The 27,731-nt window shown below is 40.1% G+C and overlaps 1 protein-coding gene across 2 annotated transcripts in view; it reads left to right on the top strand.

The window, feature by feature from the left end:
• Window positions 1-24,027, top strand: part of thsd7ba (thrombospondin, type I, domain containing 7Ba) — a 213,113-nt gene extending 189,086 nt beyond the window's left edge. Inside the window, exons 19-29 of one of the 2 annotated variants that reach the window (XM_051959018.1) lie at window positions 7,900-8,041; window positions 9,169-9,284; window positions 10,181-10,298; window positions 12,002-12,147; window positions 12,944-13,112; window positions 16,936-17,109; window positions 18,879-18,974; window positions 20,152-20,234; window positions 20,869-21,064; window positions 21,406-21,493; window positions 21,788-24,027. In XM_051959018.1, coding sequence (XP_051814978.1) covers window positions 7,900-8,041; window positions 9,169-9,284; window positions 10,181-10,298; window positions 12,002-12,147; window positions 12,944-13,112; window positions 16,936-17,109; window positions 18,879-18,974; window positions 20,152-20,234; window positions 20,869-21,064; window positions 21,406-21,493; window positions 21,788-21,869 — 1,410 coding nt within the window. In that variant the 3' untranslated portion in view covers window positions 21,870-24,027. Of the gene's footprint in view, window positions 1-7,896; window positions 8,042-9,168; window positions 9,285-10,180; window positions 10,299-12,001; window positions 12,148-12,943; window positions 13,113-16,935; window positions 17,110-18,878; window positions 18,975-20,151; window positions 20,235-20,868; window positions 21,065-21,405; window positions 21,494-21,787 lie in introns of both variants that reach the window. The other variant, XM_022193664.2, reaches the window with a different exon arrangement.
• The last annotated feature ends 3,704 nt before the right edge of the window (window positions 24,028-27,731 follow it).

Genomic DNA, 27,731 nt, shown 5'->3' with positions numbered 1-27,731 from the left:
TTAGTCTGAGTTTTCTCCGCAGACATTTTTTTTTTCTCACACAACTCTTCAATATGCAACCTCTGGCAGCGCTCTTTAGATTAGGAATGCGTTAGGTTAAAAAATAATGCTAAAGCTGCAAACGTGAAAGCTTGTTAAAGTTTAAAAGCCATATAAAACTGTTAGCTGATTTACAGCACATGGGGCACTGAGGAGCTGGTGGTATTTGTAGTTACATCTGTTGAGCCGACCAAACATCTAATTTCTGAAGTGGTTTTAGCAAAGATGATATTTGGACTCGAGTGAGCATGAAAAATATAGATTTATTGTGAGTTTTATTCCTGTTTAGTATATTGTATTGGACTCATGTCAGGCAACATAAATAGCCAGATTGTACTTTTCACTTTTTTCCTCTTTCTAAATTCTTGTGTGATTTTGGCAGTGTGATTTGGATCACTATCATTTCAGAATATTCCTCTTCTGCTATGCTTCTGCAGATTAGGAGTCATCTTGTCAGACAGTATTTTGATATATTCACAGGCATTCATGGAGGCATCTGTAACTGTCATCTTCCCAACACTTTATGCACTCATGTAGCCCCCTATCATTACAGTCTGTGCTTCACTGTTGGAATCAAGGGTTTACTGCAGGTAGACCTGATCAGGTTCACGGCAAACACGTGGGACCCTGCATGAGCTGAAAGGACAGTGATAGTCCTGCAATTTTGCACCAAAGAACAGACAAAGGTGTTTTTCTTGAATGCCATCCACATCGATACATGATTTGCTGCACTGTCCTTCACATTGTTTGAGTTGTTACAGAAACTGCTATTTCCTTTGATAACCACTGTGCCAACTCTGAAGCACTGGCTGTTCTGATTTTTAGAGTTAAACTGTGCAAATGGCACGTGTCTGTGACATTTCATTTCATGACTCTGATTTGTGGTTCTGTACCTGCTCATCACTGCTTCCATTGTGTATCCACTACTTTATACTTGCTAAATCGTTCATTATCAATTATGCAATTATTAAAAGGTGTATTCACTTCTGTTGCATATTGTATGTTGACATAAATATAGCAAAATGGATGTCTAAACAATTCCAAATAAGAAATAAGTTGTCTGCCAGAAATTATTCTTTGTACTTTGACCTCCATTGACACAATAATGAATTCAAAGAATAAACTGAAGACCCTGCACATGAATACACGAGTATATATATAAGCTGATTCAGCAGCACAATTCAAATGATTTCTTTAACCTAACCCGCAAAAGTCCACAGCTTCACATCCTCCGAGACAAACATGTCTCCTTCTCACCTGTCTTGACTTTTGGCTGACTGAGACGTTATGCACACTGATGAGAGAGAGAGATCTAGAAAAGCACACATCTAAATTCCCACAATGCGGAAGGAGAGGAGCTCCTCTGCAAATGGATAACATTCTAAGAAACAGAGACGCTTTATGTAAAATATGCTTGGCCACTGTAATTGGAGGTAGTTGTATAGCCTTGGGTCATTCCTGCGCTCAGCTGGAATGAGGATATTTTGCAGTGTGCACGGGTATGTGATGAGACAGGGGATGTTGTGGGGTCTAAAGGTAGCGTGGTGATGGAGGACAGAATCCTGGGTAATCACACTGTGATGTTTCCCTCCACCGTCCACACACCTTCACGGTGGAATCATGTCCAATAGTGTTCCTTCCTCAGCCTTTTAGATAAGTTAAAGCCAGTAAAAATGCAATTATGGGGGACTGTAGTTTGAAGACCTATAAAAAAGATCACAAATCACACAGTATCAAGAATAAGCCCAGAGCAGTTTTGTGACGATTGTTTTGGTCAAGCTACAGTATAGTTGGGTACACGTTTTGAGTGCTGTTTTGAAACTAGAGAGAGCTGTGTTTCAACCTGGCTGGTTAAAGTAGATGCTGTATGCTACTAATACTATTGTTACCTGCTCCATAGCTTTCATTGGCAGAAGTTTAAGGAAAATCAAACATTTGTTGCTGTCTATGTTAGTGACTTAAGGATTCCATGTTGTACTTTGAACAGAGCCAAAATTAAGCTAAAACAATGGCTATCCAAGCTGCAATAAACCACACCCAGTGGAATGAATAATGCTAAATTTCCACGGCTGAGTCACTCTAAATACTGGTTTTAAACAGCAGTGGATTTTAGTGCATACCTGGGCTTTTTCTTCATACAAATACTACAGGTCCTATTCTGTAAGAACAAGCTCCTATTTATATTCAAGAGCATGTCTATTTATAGGCTGCTTCCACCAGCACATATGGGGTCAATTTTAGCTGAATGCGAAATAGAGTAATGATGAATGCATGATTAGTTACAATTATAGATAATGAATGCTGGCAAAGAATCTCTAATGGGTTCGGGTGCTTCTGTGTGAGGCAGAGAGAGTGAGAATGCGAGGTCGTGCGTGATACAGAAAAGCACACTTGTACCTGTGATTCAATGTTAAAATGAAGACGTTTGTTCCTGCACACATTTAAGGCTCGATGACAACCCATCTTGTAAACTGCAAATGAACAGACTTATTTGTTTGAAACTATAAATTTTAGCATCTCGGTGGCTTTTATTGGTTTGGTTATTTCACAGAAGTTGAGGTAATGTCAGATGAAAACAATGTTTGTAACCTGGCAATAATCCGGCAGCAGCTGAAGCACAGTGGAGCCTGCAGATTGCAGGACCCTATAGCATACAGATGAAAGCGTGCGTGCTTGTGTGACAGTGGGGCAGAACGCATTAAGGGTACAATGACTGCAGCTGATTCATGAGCCTCACTCGCAGCTTCCTCATTAGGAGGTGACAGTGATGAGGTGCATGTCCTGGTGCATCAGGTGCAGAGGGACAAATGCAGCTCAGTGCAAAGATCTTCATCAGTAGACGCTTTCCTCTTCAATCAGAGACCCAGCTGACAGTCTCTCAACATTTACACGTCCTCTGCTCACAGATTTCAATTTCCGTGTAGTGTCACTTGATCACTTGAGTGATTTGCACATTCTCATCATACCACCAGTGCATGTTGGTAAATATTTGCTAAATGTCGCTCTGGCAGTAATTATCACACTCGTCTGCATCTGCTTTCCGCTGTTCGCTGTAAAAGTCGATACGATAGTAAATTCAAGGCTCTCCTGGCTGACTTATGATGTTGGATTGTTTAGACATCCAGCCTGGGAGTGTAGTATTTGTAGCAAACTGAAGGCGGCAGGTATCATTAATATATGTGTTTTATGTGTCAAATGATGGTGAATTCCAAAGAGAAAATCACACCAGCCTTTGACATCAAAAATGTCATCTGGAACATCAGTACATAATTTGTGATACTGCCTCATGGTTATTTTTTACTCCTAATGATGGCATGCTATCACATTTCAATGAGGAAATATGGTAATTATGAGATAAAGGTCACATTATGAGGGGAGGGGAAAAACACACTTGTTTTTCTGATTTTCAAGTGGCAGGAATGAGTTTGTAAAGGTGAGAAAAATTATTAATGCGGAATAATTTAAAAGTTTATTTTATCTTTTCAAGCCCTTTGTGCCACAAAGGCAAGATTTAAGGTGGAAAAACAGTACTTTTGCATTGTCAGTCAAATACAGCAGGATACCACAGCAACAACAGAGGCACTAGATTTATTGTAAAAGAAATTAAGTGTTAGGATGACAAGGTTGAGTTGGGGTGTGATGGACTCATTGAGGTCTTGATTTGCCATAAAGAACTTGCGTGCAAACGCTTGTAGTATTTTCCCACACATAAAAGACTCAAAGTTTAGTCAGGTAGAGTTTAATCTGAAGGCCTGTTCTATGTGTTTAACCATATTTTTCACACTTACCTGCCCTGTAGCTTCTCTATAGCACCATTAACTGAATTTACACATAGCAAAATCTTTCTTTTGGTTTTACACTGATGTTTTCATATAATTACATATCACTCAGTCATATGATGATAAAATTGCTTTTGTTTGCAAAATCTTCGTATTGATTTCCACTCAAGATTTTCATCCCAAAAACATGCCATGGTATACTTAAACTACAAACAACCCTCGATCTGTTTTTTTTTTTTTTTGCCTCACTGAAATCTTTTTTTCATGCACTTAGCAGTCAACCATTTTCTTAAAAACAAGATAAATATTGTGGACGAGCAACAATTACAGCTTGTCGGTTCAGTGGCAGCTCACAAACATTTTATTAGATTGTTTTCACTTAGGGATGAAGGGGTTGCTGAATGCTGCTCAGTATGTGTTTGGTAAAAGAAGAAGCGGGTCTCACCGTGAACTGGCTGAATTATTTATTTAAAGCTCATGTCCGGAGTTTCCGTTTGTTTTCAATTTATGTATCATTGTTTAACAAAGTTTAAATGTATTAGTCTAGTTCGATACTATAATATAATGTTAGTATGACGCGATATGAAAATTTATTCCTGAGCTCCGCCTTCCTCTCATAGACCCCCATGTTATTCCAAAAAGCGCCGGTTGCTGCCGACCAATCAAGTTTGAGCTTCAGCTTGTCATGCTGTCAATCAACGGTTATGCGCACAGCAAGCAAGCCCATGCAGAGGTGGGCGAGCTACGCACTACGCAACCGCGCGCACATTTGTTTTGCTTGTGGAGGAGAGAGCATCAGGGCTCAGCAACTTCCAGAAAAGTTACCAATCCCACGACTTGTCAGGCCAAGAGACTGCAGGACGTTTTTTGGCTCGGGGTGCTCGCGTCGCTCCCCGACCACGGCCTCCATAGCCCGCCTGACGGCTTCGTTTAGATGCCCGACCTCTGGAGGAAGATGTTGGGCCATCTGGACATACTCTTCGTCAGAGGAGTCATGCAATTCTGAACTCTAGATAGAAATAATAAACAATGTAACGCATATACACGCGTAAATGCACTAAGTTGATAAACAACGTCATCGAGAGGGATACACGAGTGTAATCACATATTCAAACTTTACTCGTTCGTCCTAGCAGATTCATGTTATTTTGGTATTAGGACAAGTTAGACTCAATACAGCATTCTAACGTAATTCCTTTATTATTTACTAAATGTACTAAATGTAGAAGAGTGGAAAACAGCAAAATAGGCAAGATGCTGCAGCACTCCGGGCACTCCTCTCATGTACTGCGCGCGTGCACAAATAAAGGGGCGAAATCAGAGGGAGGGAGGGTGGGACCAACAGTGTTTTGGGAGACGCTGCGATTCAAACTCCGGACACGAGCTTTAACTCCCACTGTAGGATCCCAAATGCGGCTTTTCATAAAATATAAATTGTAGGTTATTTGTTTGAGGGAATTAAAAGAGAATATTTTTATTTACAGTAGTTACAGGTTGTAAGGTATACAGCCTCATACAAGGAACCACTATCATACTGCAGTGGAAATGTAGAAATTGTGTAGCAGAAATGTAGTATCAGACAGGAACAGCAAATAATAAGATGTAGCGTAACAGCCTCGCAAGGCTGTCCCAAACAAAGAATGTGTAAAATGTGTTGTCAAGCAGCTGCACCACATATGTAGAAACCACATTTTGTTTTTAAAACTGCACTTGTTTATCAGGGCCCACTGACATCCTTAAATTAGGCCATCTGAAAGAGCTTTTAAAAATATTTCAGGTTGAATCATCATACATTCATCAACAATACCAATCACATTTGCCTGAAAGCACCACAACCCAGGATGTTCAGTGGTTATGTTTCTTTACTTGGCCAGCAGGAGCTATGGCCAGCAGTGACTGAAATAGAAAGCAAGGAAAAATACAATTTCCAATGCATAACCGGCTCTGACTCATGAAAAAAATATTGAGTTGACTCTTCTGTTGTCATACTTGTTTTTGTCATGGATGAGTGCTGGCTGATTTATTCTGTTATAATTTATAGAAGTGTATCTTATTTTGAGAAGTCGGTATATTTACGGGCTGCACAGTGGAGTAGTGGTTAACACTTTCGCCTTGCAGCAAGAAGATCCCCGGTTCAAATCCCAGGGTGGGCCTGGGATCTTTCTGCATGGAGTTTGCATGCTCTCTCTGTGCATGCGTGGGTTTTCTCCGGGTACTCCGGCTTCTTCCCACAGTCCAAAAATATGCTGAGGTGAATCGATTACTCTAAATTGCCTGTAGGTGTGAGTGTGATTGTTCGTCTGTATATGTAGCCCTGTGACAGACTGGTGACCTGTCCAGGGTGTCCCCTGCCTTCACCCGAGTCAGCTGGGATAGGCTCCAGCACCCCCCGCGACCCTAGTGAGGATAAAGTGGTGTATAGAGAATGGATGGATGGTATATTTACAATCACTGATCAGTTACGTGTAACATCTAACCCTAACCCTAGCTTTTACTTTGAAAGTGTTATGTACTTCACAAAACCCTGCTACTCCTGCAAATACCACTGTTTCGTGGGCCATGGACTTTAGATATTTTTTTTCCAAAAGTTATAAATTTAACACCAGGTTAGTTTGCGTTTATCTTTCAGATGTTTTGTTGTTGTAAAAGAGAATCACAGTCAGATCTGCTTCTAGATTCAACAACCTGAACTCATTTTAAATCACATTTAAATTTAATAATATAAAAGTGGACATTGTTATCCAGTTAACCTGAAATTATTTGTTCAAGCTATTTATGCATTAATTCAGTTATATTATTTACCATCTGTTGGTTACTTTCATTCATTCTCATTCTATTTTTCAATAGATTATTATTCTAGTTTAGTTTGTCAACTTTTATTTCACAGGTTCAACTTGTAGCCAAGCTTCCAGGTTGCTGTTTCCACATGTATTTAGCCTTTCACCATTACTTGTTTATTTGAATAATTGTGTACTCCCATTATTTCACTCAATTCTTCTACTTAACTGTAATTTCAGATTTTCCCATGAACACAGCTGATGTTTCCACGTACCTCCTGGCTACTGCAGAAGTTTCCTCTGATTGGGAATCACTGTCCTCAACAGGGCTGTTTTTTTTTTCTTGTTGACTTGTAGCAGTAATGCCCATATTCTGAGGTACTGGTTTGTAGTTATTAAAGCAAACAATATATTTGCAACATGCAACAAGTGAGTAAAGTAAAATCAACAAAGTTAAACAATGTAACAATTAAAATAAAGCAAAAAACAATGTAACAATTAAAATAACAAAACAAAACAGTATAGGTGTTTAGGTGTCTTCTGAAATGGTTTCCTACCAAATGTGCAGCTGTGTGAAGAGGTCTCTGATTCTCTGTTGCTCTGGAATGTTCTGCTTCTCAATCTGCTACATAGGTTTATTGATTACAGCTGAAGATTCAATGTTAAGAATAACATTTACAAGGATTTTATAATGCTAATTGAAACTTTTGTTATTGTGAAAACTATTTGACTCTTTGCACCTAAATGTATGTAAATAATCTTTTTTATATAACTTCTGTAATACCTGAGAACCGATAACTGCGATTGTTGCTCCCTAGTAACTGCATACAGCCCATGTTTGCTTTTGCTTTTAGAGTCAGTCAGAAGGAGAGTGGAGTACTGCACTTCTTTTACTTTTCAGTCTTTTTTTTTTCTTGACAAATTCTCTTTCGAATTTGCCCCGTAATTTTCTAACCTTGAAATAGACGACTGTTTTCCTGCAGCATGTGTTGAAGCAAGCATTTCACCTTTGCCGAGTGGTCCTGTGGATGTGGACTGAGATGAGGGGGAGTTGTTAGAGCGTCTGCCAAGAATTCATTTACTGGAAACCTGCTCTTAAGTCTAACTTTATGCTGCCAGAATGATTATGCAATGAATGATAATTCAATCATTATGTTTTACTCTGCAGGTCATAAATGTAAATTCAGGAGAAAGCTTTGAGTTTCTTCTGCTGAAGAATTCGTCGACTTCCCTGGGCTCATCCCATGAATCTTGTTTGAGAGACTAAACCTTTCTATTCCGGTGCTGTCGTTGTTGTCCAGCAGTGTGACCAAGGAGCAGCAAGGAACAGAAGCAGACATATCCTCCGCCTCCCCGCCTCAGATAATGCAGCCTGTCCAGAACTGGTCCAGTCAGAGCCTTGTGTCCTCAACAGTACCTGCTTCACCTACGAGTACAGAGTCTCAGGTAGGACGATCTATACATCATGCCTGAGCTGAGACAGTTATTTTCTTCCAGAGGGAAAGCAGCAACTCTCTGCTTCACTCTTTCTATATCTATCAGAGGCCTCTGATACAGTCGACTACATCTTTTAAATAAGCCGTTTTGTGTGGGTTTTGACATTTCTGCTTACAGCTAGTTCAGATCAAAGTGATTAGTCCCAATGCTTACTGTGGTTCCTATATACATAAACAGTATAACGTTGGCCATTTATATCCTGATCTTGTGTGACATCAGCCACACTAGAAATAACGGCAATCTCCAGATTACAGGTTGCTTTTGATGATCCTTATGTTTCATTTAAAATGTGTTCTGAAAGAAAATTCACAAAAGCTCGCACGAGTTATGTTCTCAATCTTGATGCAGCATTGTATTACTTAGGAATCTGGTTCGACAGCAGATTGTCCTCCGGAACTCGCTCATGTATTTAAAGTTGTGATTGGATTCCTATATCAAAACAGAGCTTGATTCTTTTTTTTGGAAAATTCAAAAATAAGATTAAGCAAACCACCATACTGGATTATGGAACATGTTTGTACGCTCGTTTTGCTGTGACTACCTTAAACCACTGGACCCCGTCTACCACAGAGCCTTTCATTTCATTACTGCCGGCTGCTATCGTTCCCACCTCTGTGAGTTCCTTATACCTACTCTGAATTGGGGTTAGATTGGCTTCCCGTTCTTTGTGCCTTCCTTGTGGAATGAGCTACAACACAGCTTTAAGCTTGGAGACCTCCATTCCCCTGAAAGACTTTAAAGCTTTACTAGCCTAATTTTCAGTGTGATATTCGTAACTGTTTCAGTCGGTGTTGTTGTTGCTCTGTGTGTCTGTGATCCTTTTGATTTGTCTGTTTGCTGTGAGGTCTGTCTCGCAAAAGCAATCTTGATTTCACAGAGATTTCCTGAGTGAATAAACTGAGCAACTATTCAAGCGAGCAGAGAGTAAAATGTGTAAGTTTACGTGGCCGGGTGCAGGAGGGATTAATGTGCAAAATGTTGCTGCTGTTGTAGAACAGCCACTGATTCTGTTGGTAGTGGCGTATAAGCTGGTCTGACAGTGAGACTAATGCAGATATGTCAATCTGTGTGTGTAGGCTGGAGTACATGCCAGCTGAGTGGAAATGCCATCTGTGGTCAGGGCACACGGCTGCGTCTCCTGGACTGTATTCGCAGCGATGGCAAGATTATGGAGGTGCACAAGTGTGAGAAGGTAATTACAATGTGAAGAATTAAAGACCTTTAATTACACAAAAGCTGCTAGATGTTGATATTGACAGCGTGCATATATATATAAGTTCTTATATATTTTGATGTTCAAAAATATGATGAATTACTCTGGGCTACTGCCAAAACAGACACCACAATTTCAGTTCAAAAATGCACATCTGTATTGTTTTCATGAATCGGGGGAGTGCACCAAATCACGGAGGTCCCCTAGGAGGAACACTGAAAGATTGCGCACGTTTATTTATTTATTTTTCCTAAACAAGAAGTATTGATGGATAATGCAGTGCTCCGGCTGCCGTTTTGTTCCCATAGCTTATACATTATTAAGAGCCCAGTTGCCCAATTTGTTTCAGTGAAAATGTTGCATCTAATCTCTGGTAACTTCACTGAGCACCAAGCCAAACAGAGCCTAATGCTATTGCTCTGCCTCAGTTGTGCGACGACAAAAAGTAGTCTTAAAGATGCTGTGAGTTACTATAAATTCAATAACAGTGGTAGCTGTAACATATTTCACTTTTGTGTTCCGAGCTGGATGTTAGTCTTGTTTCACAATTTGCAGTTAACCTCAGGTGTTTCCGGAATCATATTACACTGCTGGGTGAAGGGAGTTTAATGCAATTAATGTTGTGGTAAAGCTACCTCTGTGCTAAGCATAGTGTACATTAACAATATGAATTGTGTTTGTAAATCAGGATATATAACTGCAGCTCAATGACATTTGAAAGCATCATTAATGCTAATATTGTTCAACTGCAGCCTCTCCACTGTCCTGGAATGAACTGCAGCCTATTTAAAATATGGAAATGTGGGCGCTCCCTCTTTGTTGTTAGTGGAATAATTAGCTAGCCCTCCTCTCATCTCTGCTCTTGTTTTCGACAGTTTGATTTAATCAACAAGTGGAGGCAGTCAGAGAGTTGCACGGTTGACTGTCCTGTCAGCTGTATGCTCTCCGACTGGTCGCCATGGGCAGAATGCTCACACACCTGTGGGAGCCAAGGTAAGCAATCCGAACAAACAAACTTAACTTAAACTGTTAGGAGCACAATCCTGATGATCAACAGACACACAGTGGACCACATATACAGCGCCTCATTATTCCATCTACTCAGGCATTCTCCAAGATGTTCAATTGTGCATGAATACATTTAAATGCATTAAAATATTTACGAGTATGTGTAATCCAAAGCCTTATTATACAGGGGATCGGTGTGCTGTTTTGTTTTTTTTCAATAATGTGTATGTTATTATTCCTACTTCATAATAATAATTTATGTATATATGAAGATGACTTTTTTTTTTTTTAATTGACATGGGCAACTGGCTTTATAAGGTTATATTTTGAGGATATCAGGTTCAATTAAACTGAATACAGCTATACAGCTCACCTTCATGGGCGCCATTAAAGATTCAGTGTCCCTAAATAAATATACACCCTAACTCTATATGTTTGCAAAATGCCCTTAGTAATCACCAACCTGTGGCTCGAGCGGCATCACTTTGAGAGAGTCACGTCATAACCTCATGCAATATACAAAAGTTAATGATTTAACCTGGATGCATGCATTGCTTCGTCGGCTTCTCAAAGCCAATCTCCTAAAGAGAAAGCTTGTTATTCTGTTAATTAGAGAGACTCAACACAGTCTTCTTAAGTTCATTAATTTTAATTTGTCGTCGCCTGTCTGTCTTCTCTCAGTTAACCCCTCGTTCCAATAAGCTCACACTTACACAGGCTTTCAACTGGGGATTTAAATTGAGGACCCCCTCTCTCTCCTCCTTCTCCCTTTCTCTGTGTTCCTGGCTCTCACAGCTCTGCCTCTGTCACTGTGACTTTCTCTGCCACACTCTCAGTTCATTCTCACATATTGTGAAACACATCTGTCTGCCTCGATAAGGGATTTGTGTTGTATCTGTGTCAGACGACCCAAAGATCTTGTTTTGTCAGGATGCCATGGGAGCATTAATGTTTTTGGTTTGATTTTGGAGATGGCTGAGCGGAGTGTCCTTTTTGCTTTGTCTGCCCGGGGCTCACAGAGCTCAGGATCTCCCCTGGTGTAACACACACATGTGCACACACTTAACTTCTACCATCTGGATGGTTAGTGGAGGCCATGCCCAGGCACTGAGCCTCACAATACCAAGACACTAAGCTGCTCTACACCATACCAAACCCACTCTGTGGCCTCTCACTGTTGCCATTTACCAAACTTTTCCTTTCACACATTATTAATGGCTCAGTTGTACAAAGCACTTCTATAGGAAACTGCCAGATCTGGGCATTAAGTGGCACGGTGACACAGATGTATTGCCCTGTTGTGCTAATTCCTTTTTGTCATGAGGAATATATTTCACGCATTAAAGAGAAGGCGCAACCTCTTTTCACTTCTAAATAAATGATCATCATTCATTCCAGCTACTCTTTTTATTAAGTGGTATTTTATGGGGCCTTATGTTTGTGCAGTGATGCATTTGTGTCTCTCGCTCTGCCTCGCATGCACTTTGAGTGTATGAATCCCGCAGTGTTTTTATTCTGCTTTAGCCGTTTGTCATGTTAAAAGTAGCTCTGCAAAATGACACTGTTGTGGAGTTTCACACGCATGCAGGCAAAAGGGGTATTTAGCTTCAAAATCTTGCTGCTTTCAAAAGTGCTGTGGTCTGATTTATCGTTTCTCATAATGGTGTGTCGGCCTTGATGTTATGTAGGTCAATCTGAGCGCAGCCGGAGAATCCTGCAGGAGGCTCATGAGGAGGGTCGTCCCTGTCCCAGCCAGCTCACCCAGACTAAACCGTGTCCCATAAGGCCTTGCTATATGTGGGTGCTGAGCGACTGGTCTGCATGCACTGTAGAGGTATGAGCTGCAGTGAGATTCTCATTACGGTTTTTACCTCCATGTGACGTCAATATGCATTCACCGAGGTTTTCAATTTTAACAGCAGTAATAAACAAAATGCTTTCATAATTTTCTCAGCATCACATTTGTCTAATATGCACGGTGTGGAATGATTTTACACTGTGCTGCCACTTTTTATAGAGGTACCCTGTGGAGTTCTTGACCGCTACCAAGCAAAGCTTTTATAAGTGAGTCCACAGTTTGTTTGCACATGTGCTTGTACACAAATAAGCATGTGTGCCAATAGCTTCACATTTTTTAATGACTTACTAGGTGCAGTGACCCACTAAGAAACATATAAATGTGCCAGCAAAAAGCAGCTTAGATATCGAAAAACACAGATTTTCTCTAACAAACTGGCAGAGCAGATGTTTTGTGACGAAGGGCAAGTATTCAACTTGTTAGAGATGCACGGTGCCTGAGGCATATTGTTCAAATGTGCACACATAGCCATGCAATGTATTTAACTAGACAATTTTCCAAAGATTGAAGACAACAATTGGATGTAATAATTTTATACAGTTTTGGGGGAAACAAAGCTCCAATAATTCTGTTTACACAAAGGGAACCTATGCAGTTTCAGTATTTTTTTTTATTCTCATCTAGCTGACTATACTCACCATGCAGACTCGCTGGTCCATATGGTCAACAATAGCCAACAGAAATATTTACATTAAAAAGAAAATCTGTAAAGTTATGGTTAGGAAGCATTTTCATATCCTAACAAATGTCATGTTTATCTGTGTGTGTGCAGGGTGCAGAGTGTGGTGAAGGGTTTCGGAGTAGGAAGCTGTCATGTGTCGTCCACTGGGGTCACTGGCATGGGTCTCCTCCTCAGCCGGTGGAGGAGGAGCTTTGTGGAGACATACACAGACAGAATATCCAACAGGAGATGGAGCAGCCCTGCTTCGTCCCCTGTCCAGGTAAAACCACACTCAAATACACTGGATAAACATATTTCCTTTTCAACTGTACTGACATGCCCGTATATAGTCTTACTATGAAACTGCAGGACTACACAGTGCATCATCCATAGCTGTTTTGTTCTGTAGAGGGTGGCAGGTATAATAATTTTAATACATGTATTCATTTAGTTTTTCACAAATAGAGCAAAACTACATGATCGTGTGACTTATTTATTACTGTATTCATTTTAGATTCATAACACCAATAGTTATTTAGCCTGACTTACTGCATAATCAATAATCCTGTTTTTGAACACAAACTCATTTGGCACAGTCTGCCAATACATTGTCCCCTCTTCCAATTGGTTGACATTTTCAGCATCTAAATAATTGCCAAATCAATAAAACTCATCGATTAACTAATGACCCCTGTAGCTCTACATTATCTAGTTTGACTTGTCCAATAACAAGCAAGAAAATATACAATTTTTACTCGAATCGAAAGGGGGGAAAAAAAGAAGAATTTGAACATTTTCACTAAGACAGAACCTAACAGCATCAAGTCAGTCCTGAGTAACTAAAAGAGGCAAATTTTACCATCTATTGCTTGAAAGCACTATTGATTTTTTTTTACACCACATTATGTAACAACCCACAAATAAATAGTGTGAAAAATCATCTTGTGCTAATTGAAACAATTAATAGATCGCACTGCTGAGAGCATTCGCTCTGTTTATCAGAGCCATGCAATCAATGCCAATGCCAGTTTTGCAAGTTTGCAAGTGTAAAGGGAATGATTTTCCAACAGCAAACATCAGAATGGAGCTAGTTTAAAGTACCAACAGCTTTAATTACGCTTAACAACTTGAGATAAAACTAAATGACGTTGTTGTGTTTGTTCTAGTTTGCTCTTATTTTCACTGTTGCATTACAATGATGATTTTAAAAATAACAGTTTTTACAAGCACATCATTGTGGTCTGTTATGGCAGTAGCTCCAGTGAGCTCCAAGCAAAAGACTGAAAAGATGAGGCTGTATAAAAAACAGTGAATTGCTTGGGTTACTGGGTTTCCCTCTACCAGCCAAAACAGCCACTGATGTCATGAACCTCATCATTTCAGTTCAGCCCTGAGATCCATTGACCTACCAACAAATAATATGTTTTCCTCAAGCTTCCAGACAGAAATCTGAAATGAAATACCGAGTCCATGATCTTACATTTTTTTCCTAACCCTTCAAATACGGATATTTTGTGAAGAAGCTTATTTAACAAGCAAGTAACACATGCCTCAGCTAAAAATATTATGCTTCAGATATTATATTTCAGTGTCATGAAAGCTCATTATTTTGTAGAAACAGTATGCAAGTAGCAAACATTCAGTACTGAAACGCACTGAAAATTCAAAGCTTTAGTTCATTTTGCATTTCAAGCTCTGAATAATGTTCGTACTTTGTGTCTTTCTAACATCACTGTAATCTCTTAAAATGTAAGCTGCAGCTTTAAATTGCCTATTCTAATTACCCATGTGAATCAAAAGTTTATTTCGCTGAGATTTAATGTGAAACCCGAGCGACGGTTGCTGCAAGTGTATATGCTTAAATCTATCTGACAATGTGAGCTGATATACTGTACAGCTTGCGGGAACAGGGTGCAGATCAGCTTCTTTCCCTCTGCCATTTTAGCAGTGTTGCTGCATTCACTATACTGCAGTTTGCGATACTCATCAAAACCACACTGAAGCACTTTTCTGTGATGGATAATGATAAAAGAGCACCAGTGCTGTCTGTAGCCAGCAAAAACTAAAAATAAGAAATGAAATTGGTGCAGCTTGGGTGCTTCTGTAACTGTGGAAAACAGAAAATAGATTTACTGTGACTTTGTTTATCCGCAGACTACATTTCCAATGGAGCGGACAATCAACAAAGTGATGCCCAAATTCAGGCTTGATGGAGCTTTTCCAATTTACCAGCACCATTTTACAAGTTGAGACTGTGTAAACTAAAGAAAATGGAACTTTTGGATATTTTGGACTTGAATGAAACTGGCAGAGGATGGTTTTATTTGATCATTTTGATGAAGAAATTAAAGCTAGGGTAGGCAGCATTATTTTTGCATCACTTTGCCAAAATTTCACACTAACCCTTTTTCAGCATATTGTAGCTCAAATGGCCTGAAAGGAAACTATATTTTCCAGCACTTTCGATTGACTCTGTTTTCAGGAATACAGGATTTGGGAAATCTGGTCCGCGAAAGGCAATTTTAGCCAATCACAGGTCTTTTCACCTAGAGCAAGTGAGATAGGCGGTAGCATATGCTTATCTGGTGGGAGAGGCTTAGAACACAGAGGTAGGAGATGTAGGAGGAGAGCTGTTATTTTGTGTGTCCTTTTCCTTATTCCTGCTAACTGCAGCTTTAAGCACCCATGACATAAACCATTACCATGATTTTTTATTGAATCTGTGCACAGTGACAGTGTCAAACCTATCATTCTAAAAAAAAAATCACTATAGCAACAAGAAGTCAGCATATCACAGCTAACCGACATCCCATGATGAGAACTGATGTCATTTTTTTCTTCTTTTATTTAGCACATTTTTTGGCCACTCTGAATGTAGAATTTGCCTTAAGTGAGTGAGCTGCTGGCCAGCTGACAGCTACAACCTGCTTCACTTGTCACTGTCAGCTTTTTCACACCGAAAATCTATAATGAAGCTTTACTGTCCTTAGGCACATGTCAGTTGTGTGAGCAGCACAGTATGCATCTGATTTTATTTTGTCATATTTAAACAAGAGACATTCATTATCATCTGATTAAAAGCCTGCTCAGATCTCCTTTTCCGTGGCTGTTGCCATGTTAAGCCTTTGTTAGCGTTGGCTGTGAAGAGACACGGTCTTGCAGTGCTTGCTTTTGTTCATCCGTCTCTCGCTCTCCTCTGATCCTCTCCTTGATTCATCACTCCAGCCGCCTTTGCTGTGAGTCTTGGCTCGGGATCAGCAGTGTTTGATGGCGAGAGCAGATGTGTGTGTTTGTGTTGCGCGTTGGTGTGGTTGCTGATGTGAAGGTTGCAGGCGCGGTGGAAGGGCCAGGGGAGGTGTCGTCCACACGCAATGCATGTGTGTTGTTGCCTGCTGTACGTTGCAGCTTTTCGCCACAGCATGCTTCCACAGATGTAGCAGCATGGGAGAAGAGCTGATAGAGTGCATCCATATAAAGATGAAAAATAATGAGATGCTTCAATCCACAGACAGTCACTAATGGGCATTCATGGCAGAGAATCGGAGGGTTGTTCTGGCTGAGGAGCTGTGGCTGTGGGTGATATTATCACCACATGATAACCCTATCGAGGATTACGAAGGGTATTGCTGTTTGACATTCAAGGAAGCAAGTGTTCATGTGTTATTTGTTGACTCACAGAGTGCATCAACAAGCTTTTGTCCAGTGAAAATATTTCCCAAAGTAAACCAAATGAATTTTTCCTCTCCTCCGAGACATGTTTCGGTAGTGGGTGTTGGGCTTACAGTCGGGCTTAACGTTATAGCTTGTATTGTATAATTTATAACTCTGGTTGGTCTATTACTTCTGAATACCCACTGGGCTGTCTGAGTAATTTGTTTGTGCATTTGGTACATTATCAGCCGCAGATGTGTGCTGAAGTTGTTTTCGATCTCTTTTAAATGTTCCAGGAGCTGGCAGGGGAGCCAATAAAATGATCCCTGAAATAGTGCTGGCAAGCTGAATATAAACCACCCTCAAGTATCTGAAAAGAAAGTCTGACAGTGTTATTGACCAAGCTGTGCTCTTAGTGATGCTTTTTTTTCTCTGCCTCTTTTCTCCCCCAGGAGACTGTCATTTGACTGAGTGGTCATCTTGGAGCTCTTGCCAGCTGACCTGCCTGGAGGGGCGGAGCTTTGAGACCACTGGTCGCCAAGCACGCTCCAGAGCTGTGATCATTCAGGTCATGGAGAATCAGGGCAGCTGCCCACATCAAGTCTTTGAGACACAGCCTTGTAAAGGTATTGAGAAGAAAATAAGCACGTCAGCCTTACCTGCGGCATAGTCAATATTTTTATATCAGCAATGCACCATATCAAAATGTTTCCATGTCACAAACCCACAGATTATTATCTCTCAACTTCATATTTTGGCTTTTCTTTGACCTTCAACTTTACTGTTCTAGTTCACTCTCACTTTAATAGAGTCGTTTCCAACCACAGCAGGCTGCTGTTTTCAGCACAAAAAAAGCTCTAATAAACGAGCTGCACGCTACCCACTCAGCACCAAACAGCAGACTAACGTGGCATTTACTGTGGCAGCTAAAGAAGCAAAGCTACATGTAGATGAGTACCATTTATCAGGTGTCTATGACTTGACTCCAAATTAACACTCACGTTGCTCCATAGCTGCTGGATGCTGTCAAAACACCATATCAGCTTTTAAAAGGCAAGAATACTTCAGTATCATGTTAACAACTTGTTCCTGCTGCTCCTAAGCAGGCAAATAGAATCAGTTAATGCATACTTAAAGAAGTGAAGAGCTAGTCTGAAGTTGACCTTTATTGAGTCTGTAAATTAACAAAACAGTGAGGGACAAGATTAACATCATCTGAAAATCGCATACTTGGAAGGTCATCATCTGCCTTTAGATTAGCTTTATTTCTGCTTGCTCTGCACAGTGCCTCTACTGGAATTCTGATCACTGGACATTCAAGAACAAAAGTTTCTGTGGAAATGACCGTCTGATAAATGTTCAATAAACTTTAGGTCTACTCATGAGGGCCACAAAAAGATTTTCATTTCGTCCTGCTGTCCTCGAAACCATATTCCAGTGTTTATCAGTGTGCATCCAGGCGCTGTTACCTTGGAAAGTCATGGGAGAGTAGTGTACGTGCTGTGACAGACAACTCATCACACAGTGGCACAACCCAGTACAGACATTACGGACTGAAGGCTTCTTTGGGATTTCACCAAATGTAAACAGTCTGGAGGTGAAAAGGGGCGAAAAGGTGATATTACAAATGCATTCTAAATGGCTAGTTCTGTTGTAAATGGCAGTTTTGTGATTGTAATTGCAAAGTTACCATTGAACTGTGTCACAGGAGGGTTAGCGCTTGGAAAATTACAAATACAATGAAAAAAGGCTGTCATTAAAGGGTCAGCATTTGAACCAGAGAAAGGCCAGACCACTTATCCAATTTTGGTGAAACATGGAGGTTGATGCATTTGACTGATTACTGACCTACCAAAGAGACACGTGGATATTTCACAGGTGTGTTTATAGTCTCTGAATCTATACTGGGTTCATGTATTCACTGCTAATAATTTCTTCATGTTGATCTTTGAGACAGCTGTTAGAGAATATGAGATGAAATTGGTCAGAGGTGTATGAGAGAGAGATGGCTTTAGGGGGAGGATGAGCCTGATTTTTGTATTGAAGACAATCAAGCCACGTGTACAGAACTGGAAGTAAGAGCACAGTTGCAAATAGAAGAAATGCAGAATTTAAATTTATCTAGCTACAAAACGGTACCACATTAAAATAAATACCAAGTCCTGTATGTGATACATGTAGTTCTATAAACAGCTAACTTATAAGGGGAAAAAGAGCGCAGCCATAAGATCAAATAATTGGGGGCTGATTAGGAATATGAAGGTATACCATTAAATATGAAGCAGCGAGGCAGGCAGAAGAGCTGATTAATGTCCATAGGAGTCTGAAGACAGGCCTGGGTGTCCAACACAAACTGCTAATGAGCATCGCCTCTGCCTCTCTGTCAATGCTACAGGAGGAAAATGCCAGAGTTACCAGTGGAGGACAGGAGGATGGAGCAACAACGAGAGAGCAGTGTGGTGTCAGCGCTCAGATGGTGTCAATGTCACAGGTGAACAATTGCAGTGTCTTCTGTGTGCCGTTCGACGGGCCACACAGATCCATTCATGGGAGCGTACACGGAATCAAACCTAATGGAGGCTGCAGCGGGAAGTGCCCCACTTTTGTTTTATGTTCCCCTGCGCTGAACTGAATCAGCGTGAACAGCAAAGCCCTTTCATTTTTTTTTTCTTAGTTCAGTCTGAAACACACAGATATGTGCTACAATATCAGATAATATGATCGCTCAAAAAGACATTCGTAAGCGTTGCCGTGACAGTAAGTGAATCTTCTTTCATTCATCTGAGAAAGCTGTCACCCCGGCAATTTTGGGAGAGGTACTTGTAGCAGGTGTTTAGAAATACATTTAGAACAGATTTCCTAGTTAGTCCAGAAATTAATAGGAAACAGGGATGTGGAGAGACCTTAGAGGGGAGGATACAAAAATGGATGTGATGCCTTTTGCTTTTTTTTTTTAATCTGTTGAGTTTCAATATATGATCTGCGGATTGTGCCCTTTAACAGACATGAAAAAGCTACTTTAGCCCCTCAAAGAAATCAGATGTTATTAGTTCAAATTGTGCATTACAGCCTGCAGTGTGTTCATAGGTCTCATCTCTTGCTCGCGTTTCACACATATGCCAACGCACTCACACACAAGGAGTGCCTTAGTATTGTGTTTTAGTTGAATTTAACACCTTATTTGATCTGCCTATTCTCAGAGCAGCCTCCATTGATTTCTCTTCTCCCTCTTAACATAAGTAATCAATAAGCCAGACTCTGAGCTGGGAGGCTTTCAATCCATATAAATATAATCATGCATTTGTATTTGTGGGAAGGAAAGCAGGCGTAGAGAAAGAGAAGAAAGGTAATAGTGCTGTGGGAATGAAAGCTTTAGGCAAGCTTGATGTGCTGTAAATAGTGGGTGAATGTGATCTTATCGCTGTAAGGAAGTGTTTCTGGCAAATATGAGCCCAGGAGGAATAACCTCCTTCTGCAGAGAAGGCAAGAACCCTAGGCATTACTCTTTGATATTTTGACATGCAATTTTCCATGTTGGAATTAAAATGTTCGCGAATTGATCAGGGACTCTGATAGGCAATGAGCCCATTAATCAGGTGCGACAGTACATTAATTTACTGATCAATGGGTAAAGGAACAGAAATAAGAACATGTTGTCTTTTTTCCAGGAGGGTGTTTTGCACAAAAAAGGCCTACAACACTCAGGCACTGCCATCCGCCGTGCACAAAACCGTTCTCACACTGCACACCGGTAAGATCGTTGTGCTTTGATCAAGCGGCTGTGATCTCTGTAATTCTCTGTGTTTTCTCTCTCTTTTTTTTCTTTTTTTTTTTGCTGTTTTCTGCTTCCCCCCACATTCTAGGCGGAGAGCTAAATGGATTTTGACACATGACATTTTTAATTTTGCAGAACAGGCCATTAGAGGATAATCAGATTAATACCAATGAATATGGCTCCGTGACAGGAAGTACACCTATGGGGGTGGGGGGGGGAGTGAGCACACAAGCAGCATGAAAATGACAAATAATAGCCTGAACTTGAAGTTTTACTGCCCCTTAGAGTACCCCCATGTAACTGCACTTGGAAATGCAAAGCTGTGGAAGAAAGAGCGTGCTGCGTTTGCTACCTGTGTGCCCGTTTTTAGCCTGACTGGGGGCACTTTTCTTTTCAGCCTTTGAATGTGGAAGGTGGCGCAATCTACCCCCTGAAGGGCACAGTTTACAGAAAAATCAACATATGTTAAGTCTTGTGAATGAGCGGAGCAAAGCAAAACAATCCAGATTGACCTCAGACTGTTTTGTACAAATGGGAGAAAGCAGCAGTTGAAGTCACCCTTTGCTGACTGCAACTGATGTTCCTCTGGCTTTGCTTCCCCCTCTTGCAGAGTGGAGTGTGTGGGTGTGAGAAGGGTTACACTGAAGTGATGACCACGCACGGCTTCTTGGACTACTGTACCAGAACCCCGGGGGTGGACAACAACAAGAAGGCTGATGTGAAAACTAACTCTGGAAGATTAAAACCCGGGCCGTCTCAGGCCAAAGATCTCTTCAATGAGTGGACCTTACGACCTGTTGGCCCAGGTACTGAAATGGAAATCATCTGTGCAGCTCAACCAGTATGCCTGAGATTGTTCCTGCCTTTGAACCTGCCTTTGTAGGTCTTGGATCACTGGGCCGGGGGAGGAATTCATTGGAGATCAGTGTTTTTTACAGGGCTCATCATTCTATGCTGTAAAAAAAAAAATCCTCAGTGGACCATAAAACTGCCAAGAAAGTCTAGTGAATCTTTGGCTGTTTGTCTGTTTGTTTGATAAGAGAATAGATCTGTTTTTTTATCCTGAGATGTGAGAAAAAAGTTCAGACAAGTAATGCAGGCGTACATTTAAAACTTTGTATTAAAAACTGCTTTTTTGATTGCACAGATGGAAGAGTAAAGCTGTGGGTTTACGCCGTGACTGCCGTCGGATTCATCTTAATACTCTTCATTATTGCATTATCATTCCTGGTCTGGTATGTTCTATATTGCTCTCCCAAGAGATTCTTCACTGTGCACAATTTCAAAAAACAAAAGCTCCATTCTAGGTCATGCACATTTTATATGAGAACAGAATGAACAAAGCAAATTTCTTTCCTTGAACAGAATCCTGTCAAGTATGAGTTATATTCCTCACAATATTTTGTCTGCTGTGTGCTACTGTTATCAGATAATGGAATTCTTTGTAAAGACTGAAATCAAGTTGGGCTGCCTTGTGCTACTAAGCCACTCTTAGACTCTTAGCTCTTGTCTGTGTTATTCTTTTTCAGTAAGCCGTCCAAAACCACTAAGGCGTCTCCTCCACCGCAGAAGCCCTTGACCTTGGCCTATGATGGTGACATGGATATGTAACCAGGCTGCTATACCTCACAAGGACACGCTTGGCCTCGGACCGACCCCTGACTGCGCTCAGATTGTTAGCGAGCACATCCGTCACATACCACTGACTGCTGACCTGTTTGAGTGGGTGCTGGATGTTGCAAAAAAATTGAACAAACAGACGAATAGCATGTGCTCTGCTGCTGAAGGGTAATGTAGCCTAGAACTTTGGCTATAGCCAACTCTCCTCCTGATAGAAGAGGAACCAAAGCTGATCAAACGAGACACGGACCTCTAGTTTCTTTTTTTTTTTTTAACTGCTTGCAACATGAACACACAGTTGAAGCACTGTTTGCAATCTACAGAACAAGAAGACTCCCAAACAGTGAAGACAGTGATTCCACAAGTGTTGATTTTGTTTGGAGGTTGTTTTTTTTTATGCGTCAAGAATCGACGGGACCACCTGGCTTTCTGTCTCATAATTGTGTCGCGAAGGACACAGAGTATCGATCATGATATTCAAAGGGCCTGCGATGGAACACTTTGTCTCATCAGCGCTGGATCTTTGCGAAAGGAAATGTCACAAGCCTTTTGGGTAAACTAAACAGCCTTTTTTTGAATTTCTGAGAATAAACAAGATGGTCTATGCACTACGTTAGTGCTGATTCAGTTTTGATGTTCCTTTCAAATGACTTTTCTAGTGTTATAATTGTAATGCAAGTTTTTGCTGTCAGACTGTGTTTTGTTGATGATGCCATATGTTGTGTATATGTGGAAACCAAAAGCAAGCTTGCCTTGAGTTTTACAATACAACGATGCAGTAATGTCTCCTCCCTAACGCTCATAAGACACTCGGCCACTGAGGACAAACTGAAGTGATAACCTCACAAAAATGTAATTTCCACCGAAAAAAAATGGCAGACTATTTTGGTGACGAGCGCAGTCCAGAATGACAGAAAACAACATACACAGACCTTTAATGCAAATCAAATTAAATACCAGCATGATAATGATCATACCTCATACACACACTGTCAATAAATGCAAAACAATAAAAAGCACTGATCACCAAAACACATAGGAGGATAGAAAGGAAAAATTATCCACTGGATCACACACAGTGTCTTTAATAGAGCAAAAAAAAAAAATGCTTTATGCTTTTGTCACAAGGATGTCATTCTCCATTCATGCTGTTTTACCACAAGTTATTTCTTACTTGAAATTAAATACAAGGTCAGCTGGCACAGAGCAAAGCAGACTAGTTCTGACAGTATTGTGTTCTTTTCTTGCTGTTTTTTCATGATTTCACCATGAATACAGGGCTCAAAACATGAAAGACTGCAAATACCAAATATTTGTGAGCATGTATTCATTATTTGGGCTTCTTCCTATCTGAATTCCTCTGTATTTGTTTCTTTTATTCAGCCCTAAGGGTTTTTTACCATCATATTTTCACTTAGAGTGCAAGGCACCCACCGTTTTTTATTACCAGAGCATTAATCCAAAGCATCGCTGTAGATTTTTCACTTTTGATTTACCTTTCTTGGCATCATTCAGACATGGATCCTTTAGTGCATTATTCATACAACCCAGTGGAGAATTAGGTTCCTAATATTTGGTGATGTGGGCGCTGACCCAAGTTTGTGCTGTTTCTCGTTCTGCCTCCACAAACGAAGATTTGGTCTTGAGCTATCTGACCTCCTTCTGAATGTATTTTACCAGTAACTCTATAATCCTTACAGCTGTGCAAATACGGTTGTTACATGTTGCAATGACTGTAGTTCAACGGCTGACTGTATGTAGGCATGCTTGATCCATTTTGGCAGAAAGTGCTCCAAGTGGCCTTGCAAAGATTCTGTTCAACAAGTTGCCAAACGTTTTAGAGTAGTTTTTTTTAGGCAGTATTTCTAATATTTGGCCAACCAAGGGACATAGGGTTAATGTTAAAGCCCGATTATAAAATAACTTTTCCTTTTTCGATAACTCAAAATTTCAGAAGTTCTGGTCACATTTGTGAACCAATTACAGCCAAACTTTGACCAGACAAGAGAACTCTGGTATGGGTTTTGTCCCAGAAATCTAAAATATGTTCACCCATTGTTTACAGTACCATGCTATTTGTGTTACTATTGTGTGTACATGGAGAACTGGACAAAAATGCAAATAAATTGTGGAACCATGTGAAAACAAAGCACTGTGTTCTGTTGTCTTTTTCTCTCTTTTTTTTTCTTCTTTTTCTCCTCACACTTGAAGAAATGCTTTTTTTTCCGAGAGACGCTCCAGTCCTGCTGTGATCTTCATCGGCTCCTTGACTTTCAAGTCCTGATAAATTGTAATTACTGATACAGCCTCTGAGGCAAAACCCAGAATAGATAAGCAGTTGATAAGATTTATCATGCCCTTCAGTCAGATTCCCTGTGTGATAGTCCCAGGATGCTTGCAGGTTGCGAGGGAAACAGTGTTTAAATCTTTTGTCTCATCTAATTCATTTATTTAAGACTGTCACTTTTGTTTAAGAGAGGGCTGAATTCAAATGCTTGTGTCATGGCCAGCTGATCTATCGCAAAGACGTGGGCTGATCTTGTCATGTTCAATTCATCTCATTTTAGCAGCTTTCAAGACATATTTGCAGGTTTCAGTGAAGATATGTGAACAGACTGGCGATGGCAGTGTCTCATTTTGATTCATTTAATTTGTCTATTATAAGAAGGCTGGATCATCGTAATAAAGAGCGGTACGCTGTAGTTTGTCAGCGCAGAGTGAGAGCCTGATGAATATTTAGTGGGAACAATGCATAACCTTTTAAAATAATGAATGTTTATTATCATTTATTACTAATTCATCATGTGCTCATCTACGCCCCTTCAGAGTGATGCTCTTGCAAATTTCATGACTCTGCTGGTGGTGTTTGGTCTTTGCAAAAATGAATCTGCTAATGTATTCTCCTGAAAAAAAAATCTCAGATTTTATGGTTGTAATTATGTACTTTAGCCTTTATGTGATAGCAATCTCTGAGGGAAAAGGTGAAAACAACAGAGAGAAAAGGAAGCTACTCATTCAGCAGTGAACAGCTGGAATAGAACCTGGACAATCAGTTACATGTCACTGATGGATTACAGACTTCTGGATCCCTTGGACTCCTTCAGGACTCTCAAACGTTTAAATACATCAAGAGTTAATTGTAAACGACTACCTTGCAGCCTTGAAAAAGAACACCCATTGACATTACTAACTAATATGTCAGCTTGAGGGTGGGGTTGTGGTTTGGGGGCGCTCAGAAACGACCAACTGAGTGGTTTAATAACTGAACTACTATAAAGGAAGAGTTTGAGTTGTTTTAAATCTTTGACGCACAACATGGGTCAAAAGTGATCCATATTCAGTGGAAAACGGGTATCTCTTGTCCCATGTTAAATGTGTTTTAACAGGTCAGTATTTTCACTTATCCTGTGAAGTAATTCAACTTGATGATTGGGCAGAAGGCTTGCATAAATGCTCAGCACTCAACAATTTGATTTGTAATCACATTGATTGTTCCAGCTCTCCTTACAGTACCAGTCAAAAGTTTGGACACACCTTCTCCTTCAGTGGTTTTTATTGAATTATTTTCCAGATTGTAGATTAATACTGAAGACATCAAAACTATAAAAGACAGAGAAGACATATGGAATTCTGCTGTAAACAAAATAGTGTTAATTTTCAATATTAATCTACAATCTAGACAATAATGCAGATAAATAAAAAGAATTTAATAATAATCCAAACTTTTGACTGTGTTAAACTGACGATGCGGTTTTATGTTTCAGCAGTTAAACGGAGAAATTAAAAGGAATCATATCAACTTTTGCGATCATCCAGCTTTTTATTTCACATCATCATCACAGCAACATTTTATTTCATCCAATATATTGACTTATGTCTAAATACAGTATCTGCAAAGCTATGCTCATTCCCCCTAACTGCATGTTTAGAGCTAAAAAATCTAATGTTGGCATGGTAACACATTGAGCTGAGTTGGTAAGCATGGTAAATCTTAATTCTACTAAAAACATCAAGGGTTACTCCAGTTAAAAATTTAATTTAATTGTATTTATATGACAGCAATTCATAATATAACAGGGCAACTTCTCAAATTTTCTGTGAATATGCACTTAGTGTTAGTGGGAAGAAAAAGCGCCTTTATAATGGGAACTAACTCAGAACTGTTGGGACACTGAACACCGGTTTTGGCGCGAGCTATTGCGCGATTTCAGAACGAGATTTGGTTTCCAGCATCCTGAGATTTGGATACAGACCACAACAAAGAGCGTTCGCCAGGTAATTGGGAGGTTTTCGTTCACTTCTCATCTCTAGTATGTTGTGGGACACTCATTGAGACTATCTGAGCCGGTCAGTGTGGGGCAAAAAGCACATTAGGGCGGACTTTGACGCGGGGGGGCCAGCTGCCCCATACTTTTCGCTAGCCGAGCTGCTACCTGAGCTGCTAAGCTGCCTGCCTGTCTAAATACTGGAGCTATGTCGAAAATTCATTTCTCCATCACTCACATGTATGAAATTACATATGGAAACAGACCCCAGGTTGAAAAAAACCGAAGTTCCCCTTTAAGGATCAAAACAGAAGGGGACCTTCCTTTTTCTCTTTTAGCCCAGACACTCTGAAACAAGCTTTTTCTCGCAGTCAGAACAGTCCACTCAGTGCCTCAGTTCAATAAGCTGTTCAAAACCCACCTGTACAGGCATTTGCATAACATTTAATCCTTTTTTAAAATACCTTGTTATTGCCTTTTTTTTTTTACTGTTCCACTGTCTTTACTAATGTTTTATTGTCTTCTTTTAATGCTTTATTGTTGCTTTCTAATGTGTTGTATATTTTAATGCCTTCTGAAATGCCTTGAAGCTCCAGTTTTGAAAAGAGCTACAGAAATAAAGACTAAATATATATAAATGTGTAAAAAATGAGTACAAGCAGCGTCCCAGTAAGTTTTTAACAGGAGGTAATTGGCAAAATGGGATACTTTCAGAATATTTTTTTAAGAAGTGTAGGATCAACCAGCCGTAATCAATTTTTAAATAAAGAGAGAGACTATTTTCACCCCCTTTCTGTAGCACTGGAATTCAGGACACAGTTAGATGATATCATAAGAGATTACTCAAACACTGTAAGTGATTTATTTCTTCTTTTGTTTGAACTGTATAACACCTACAGTTCATATATCGTACAGTCATATAGGCAAAACCCTGTCATTTACTGACACTATTCTTCAATAACTTCCAAAATTATTGACACTCTCCATTATTAAAAGTCACTGTTGTCTGTCTTGACTGAGCCTTTCAATCATCTAACATGCCAAACAGGTAGGTACTGTCATTGTGAAGATGCTGACATTATTGTTTAGCTCAAAGGACTGCCGTGCAGAAGTACAGCACCACAAAGCAGCATGGTAGTAAATTCTTGTTATATAAGATTTGCATTACACAATCAAGCAAACAAGTTTCACTGTCTGGGTATTTGTGTGCAAACAGAGAGACAGAGACCGACTTTGACATAAAAATGAATATCTGGTATTGAAACAGCCAGAGTTAGTCACACTGAGGCAGTTCATTCCAGTTATTTGAATCATGGTACAAAATTCTCCTGACTACATGAACACCAGCAGCCAGAGATCTGGGAGGGGAGGTGGCACGTGGAGAACAATGAAGCCGCAGAGATAAGGTGGTGCAAGCTCATATAATTAAGAAAAGGACTTTGAAGTTTGTCCTGACTTGAACATAGACCCAGTGAAGAGAGGACAAATTGTTGTAATAAGGTCAGCTTTCTAAGCTGTTGTTCTTGCAGGAGTATTTAGTTCAAATTTAAAGTTCAATATTCAAGGATGCTGCCATTAAAATGATTTT

The sequence above is a fragment of the Acanthochromis polyacanthus genome, chromosome 14 (assembly GCF_021347895.1).
Source record: "Acanthochromis polyacanthus isolate Apoly-LR-REF ecotype Palm Island chromosome 14, KAUST_Apoly_ChrSc, whole genome shotgun sequence".
Lineage (NCBI taxonomy): Eukaryota > Metazoa > Chordata > Actinopteri > Pomacentridae > Acanthochromis > Acanthochromis polyacanthus.
This window is presented reverse-complemented; position numbering and strand designations above follow the sequence as displayed.